Below are 6000 nucleotides of genomic sequence, written 5' to 3'. Positions count from 1 at the left end.
TGAGTTATATACCAAATTCAATGTTATAGCTTTAAAAACTAAGTGAGAAGATAGATTTTGAAGGTCAATAAGTATAGTTTTGAGATACGGGCGTTCAAAGTTTTCCTTCGTATTTCTATAAAGACAATGTTAATAAATAATGATTATTATGAATGTATATTTCTTTTTGTGTATTAATAAACCAAAACTATTTTATTTATCATAATTTAATCATAAATGATGATCCCTTTTGCTCATATATCGCAGCCTGGGGCACTGCTTGAGCAAGATGGGGCACTCCTTCCTACGCAATTCTCTCTTCTACCCTTCTAACTCAGCTTATTACAGCGAATTTTCTTTTTCTGTATGTTAGCGAGATGTTTTCCTTGTATTTTCCTCTTTGGCATGATGAAATTCTTGCCCGAAACAAAGATAAACAAACGTAAAATGGAAGAGAATGTCAAGAGGTGAAACTCGAAGGCGTACTCTTTTTTTTACAAAGACAATTTAATAAATCATGATTATTATGAATTTCATATTCCATTTTGGGTATTAAAAACCAAAACTTTGTTATTTATCATAAATGAAGATCTCTTTGCTCAAAGATCATAGCCTTTGGCATAGTGTGACGTGTGCTGTCAAGCAAGACGGGGGCGTTACTAAGCAACCCTCCCCTCTCTCTTCACTAACTACGCATATATTATGATATTCTGTAATAATACTTGAGTGATTTTTCTTCGTCTGTATGTTAGCGAGATGTTTTCCTTGTCTTTTCCTCATTGGCATGATAAAATTCTTGCCGAAACATACATAAACATACGTGAAAGCAGGCGAATGTCAGACGTGAAACGGAACGTGTAGACTACTTGAACGTTCTGTAGATCGGGGAATGTCTAGTGCAGATTGCCATTTCTCCCCAATTTCTTTGACAATAATTATCAAAAATTTACGATAATAGAAGAAATATTGCATTTTCTTGTACGGATCAATGTTTTTGGGCTTATGAGTTACGATAACTAATTACCCTGTAACTACGAAAGTAAGAGGAAATTTTGACGAAATATTTCGTATACGTATTCTCAATTGCCATATGAAGCTCCATGAATTTTTTCATGGGACTTTGTACATTTTTTGCCCTATACCACCATATATAGGGTTCCGGCCGGCCCCTTAACCTCGGAACGTCATAAGCCAAACCTGTCGTAACCCGGGGACTGCCTGTACATATATGTGTGTGTGTGTATATAATATATATATATATATATATATATATATATATATATATATATATATATATATAGATAGATAGATAGATATCTATATATATATATATATATATATATATATATATATATATATATATATATATATATATATATATAGATAGTAGATAGATAGATAGATAGATAGATAGATAGATAGATAGATATATATATATATATATATATATATATATATATATATATATATATATATATATATATGTATATATATATAGATAGATATCTATATATTATATATATATATATATATATATATATATATATATATTATATATATAGTTTATATATTATATATAAACATATATATGTATATATATATATATTATATATATATATATATATATATATATATATATATATATATTATATACATACACACATTATATATATATATATATATATAATATATATATATCTATATATATATATATATATATATATAGATATATATATATATATATAGAGCTTAGTGCCAGGAGTCCAATCCATATTAATAACATCAATGAAGGGAAGAGGACACACACAGATGTACATGCTTTCTTTATTGCAATAAAGACAGCATGTATATCTGTGTGTGTCCTCTTCCCTTCATTGATGGTTATATATATATATTATATATATATATATATATATATATATATATATATATATATATATATATATATATATTAAAAATCAACAACATAAAATCAGTAGCAAAAATAATAAATAGATTCATAACACCACAACAGTAACAATGTAAAGATCAGCAGAACAATAATAGTATCATCAACAACAACCGTACGAGTTTACATTACTTCTTTAATGATTTCCTTTGTTAGTATAAATACAACTGACCAAATTTGAAAAAGTGCCAGAAGCAACTGGTCAATAAGGTGGGGCCAGCAAACCTTGTAAAGGAAATATGAAACCTGCCAGGTTTGGCACAACAACTTTGGGAGTGTCGACAGTCAAGATGGATTTAGAGATGAGTATCAAAAACTCAGAAGGAAAAGATTAGGTAAGGCCTTGTCCTGACAATCCACCAAGCAACTTTAGCTTTCTCAGCCTGTCATACACACTCAAAAAAACAGGAAAGCAAGGAAAAAAGAAAGAAAAAAAAGGACAATTGTTAGATATGATAAAAAAAAAACTTTATGCAGAGTTCTTAGGAAATTAGATATGAATTAATCATTAATTAGAGAAATTTTCAAACATTGAAATGTATAGGTGAAAATGTTTGTTATTTACCCTGTGGGTGTGAATGATAGTTCAACCATGTGATATAAAGTGCTGGTAAAAATAGAAAAAGCTTTACCTAAGCATGTGGATGGAAGACATGATGAAGACGGTTCCTATTGGTCAAAATATTCGATGACAGAACACTTAAGCCTATATAAGCAATCCAACAATAAAACTGATGATGAAGAGGGGAAAAAGTATTGCAGCCAATAAGGGATGGTTAAATAAAATTCAAATATTATTTGAACCAGGATAATCAGCATGTGCGGACAAAGAGGTCAATGACACCTTTCTCGCAGTGTTCAAGAAACTAATCAAAGATGGAGGTTGTGGTCGCAGGTAAGTTTTCATTTGTGATAAAGCGGAACTATTCTCGAAGAAATGCCTAGCAGGACCTATATCCATCAAAATTTGAAGCAGGCACCAGGCTTTTAAAGCATGGAAGGACAGGCTGAGTCTGGTGGCATGTGGCAACATGGCTGGCAATATGATTAAACTTGACATTTTATACTGATTGTGAATAATTCCTGTGCTATGTTCACTGGCAGCACAGTACAAATGCACAGATCACTACAATGCTTTTTACTCAGTGGTTCCATGAATGTTCAGTCCTGCAGTAAAATGCCATTTACAGATGGAGGATTGCCTTTCAAAGTTTGATTTATAATAGATAATGCACCTGGCAATCCTCATTTTATCACTGCATAACTCCCGTATGTGCAGGTTGTCTATTTTCCTCCCAACACGACCTTGCTTCTCCAACCTCTTGACCAAGCCGTCATTCGATACATCAGTGCCACCTGCACTAGCTAGGTCTCCGACGAAGTGTTAGCAGCTTTCGATGCCAACTGTAACATGAACCATAACATGATTGTCATGGAATGCTCGAAGTCCCTCGTTGGACGAGTGGTATATTTGCTGACCTACTGATTCAGTAGTTGCGAGTTCAATTCCCTGCTCTGCCAACATGGAATCGGAGGAATTTATTTTTGATGATTAGAAATTTGGATCCCACAATAAGCTGTAGGTCTCGTTGCTAGGTAACTAGTTGGTTCCTAGCCACATAAGAAATATCTAATCCTCCGGGCTAGCCGTAGGAGAGCTGTTAATCAGTTCAGTGGTCTGGTTAAACTTAGATATACTTAACATGGAATGCTCAAAAGAATTCGATATTGCCAATGCAGTAATGTTTATTTGGGGAGCAATGGATTAATTGAAACCGGATGCAGTGAATGGGTGTATGAAGAATCCGTGGAGTGAGGCTGTGAATAACTTCAAAGGCTTCCTGACTGTCAACTGCAAGGTGAAGAGGTTCTTAAGTTTGTTAAAACATATTGTTGGCAATGGAATGAGAGACATGATCAATGAAAATGTTATTGATCATCTTGAAGAGCAAGTCGAGTTAACCAAAATGAGTTACAAGGTCTCATAAGTGTCTGTGTTGGAGGAGGAATATTAATCAGAAAGTGAAGTTGAAAAAATGGTAAGGATGAAATAACGGTTTAGAATCCTTTCATGGAGCTCGGCATCAAAGTCACCTGTTAGATGACGGAAGCAAGGATACCTATATGGAAAATGTATACTGAACTCAAAAGGCCACAGGAAACAATTGCCAAATACTATGAAGTTCTTCTGGAAGAAGAAAAGGAAGAGTGTACATTGTAGATGATCCTCAGTCTTCCACGTCATCTTTTTCCGATGTCATACAGCACTCATCATTCTCTTCTCTTGATTTCTTCTGAAGATGAACCTGCTTACATTTTGTTGGGAGGTCGGGGGCCCAAACACCTTAATAGCCCTTTCACCATCATTCATCTTCATTTCTTTATTATAGGCACAATACATTATCATCATGGCCAGTGCATTGTAGCATGGAGGAGGAAATGAATGTTATGTAATTTCACTACTATTTTGCTAGCCCATTTACCTGCATAGTGTACACACACACACACACACACACACACACACACACACACACACGCACACTTTCCTTCTCTCCTACTATTTCTCATTTTTTAATTCTTGGTGTTTTGTCTTGATTTTCACAATATAAATGATATTGCTAAATACATCACTCCCAGTCCAGACTAAAGGGCATTTTTCGCTTGGCACATGCTCATAAAATTTTTATTCTTATCAGTGTAAAATCCATTCTCTTATTTTTACGTACTGTATAATAAATACCGTTTCCATAATTTTTTATTGTTTATCATGCATAACCAGTTGTGGCTACTACAAGACATATTGGGCATGAACATTTTTGTGTGATCAGCATCTGTTTAATACTCTTTTACAATTGGTCTTTGTAATAGCAATTTCAGGGATTCCTGGCGGTCATGGAACATGTTACTCATGGATAATGAGATTCCATAGTATTGAAGCTACTATTTTTCATTGATCTTTATATTTTCAGTGATGTTGATGAGTCACAGACAATTGGAGACAGTGGAACATGTACTTTGGAACAGCTACGTCTTCTCAGTTCTAATGCAACATATACTGGACTTACTCATCCTTTAAATGAGGCAATACAGGTATAGTAACGTTGAATGCCACTTTTTGATAATATGTTTTTTTTACAGGGATATAACCTTCACTTACATGTAGGAGTATCCTTCAGCTGGAGCTGGAATTTGTTGTTGAACATGGTAACAAGGTAGTTAGTTAACTGGTGAAGATGCTATTCACTTATAGAGAAGATGTGTTCCCCAGCTCTCTACCCTGTTGAATTTGGATGAGTTGCTTGCTATCTTGTTGCTTTGCAATTGCTTCTTTTTTACCATGTACCTTTTTATTGTATAGTGTCACTTTGATATTCTTTTTTTTATCATGGAGACCAACATGACCAACACTGGTGCAAGGGACTTGAATGGCCATGCAGTTGTTTATGTTCCCTTTATCAGAACTCACATAAGTATTGCTCATTTTGTAAGGGTAAAGACTGTAGTCAATCTTTCCCATGTGATGTATGAGCAATCTTGTCCTCTTTCTAGTTTGATTAGTTATACTTCTGCAGTTACACTGCCAAACCCTTCCAGCTTTTTTCTTACGCCTACTTTCATTTCTTTTCCCCATTTGCAGGAAGAGATAGTAGGAAGGAGAAAATTAGAAGTATTGGTCAATACTGATAGTAAAACATTAGTGGCTGCAATAAAATCGAGTACTGGTGTAAGTAGTAAGAGATTAAATATAGATTTTGCAGCAATAAGAGAAACAATAGAATCTGGGAAATAAAGGAGGTGAGATGGATAAATGGAAAAGGTCAAATAGCTAATGTATTAACTAAAGCAGGAGTTTCAGGGGAAAATATTAGAAATTATGTAGAAGGTAAAGAGTTGGGGAATAAAGGAGATTAGAGGGAATTAGGTTAGGAAGAGGTTGGAGGGGAGGGAGAAAGAGATAAGTATCATTAAATATCAGTCAATTTAATTCAGCGGTATTGGCAGTCCCTGGTCATCGGCGGGGGTTCCGTTCCCGAGGGGGTGCCCATAAGCAAAAACTGCCATTAATTGAAACT

General features: G+C 34.1%; 1 protein-coding gene across 1 annotated transcript in view; it reads left to right on the top strand.

The window, feature by feature from the left end:
• Nucleotides 1-6000, top strand: part of LOC135223095 (ectopic P granules protein 5 homolog) — a 759396-nt gene that overhangs the window by 715250 nt on the left and 38146 nt on the right. The window contains 1 exon segment of the mRNA XM_064261599.1: nt 4897-5017. Within this exon segment, the coding sequence (XP_064117669.1) occupies nt 4897-5017 (121 nt within the window).

This window comes from Macrobrachium nipponense, chromosome 8 (genome assembly GCF_015104395.2).
Source record: "Macrobrachium nipponense isolate FS-2020 chromosome 8, ASM1510439v2, whole genome shotgun sequence".
Taxonomy (NCBI): domain Eukaryota; kingdom Metazoa; phylum Arthropoda; class Malacostraca; order Decapoda; family Palaemonidae; genus Macrobrachium; species Macrobrachium nipponense.
Note: the sequence above shows the minus strand (reverse complement) of the source record. Positions and strands in the feature narration are given on the sequence as shown.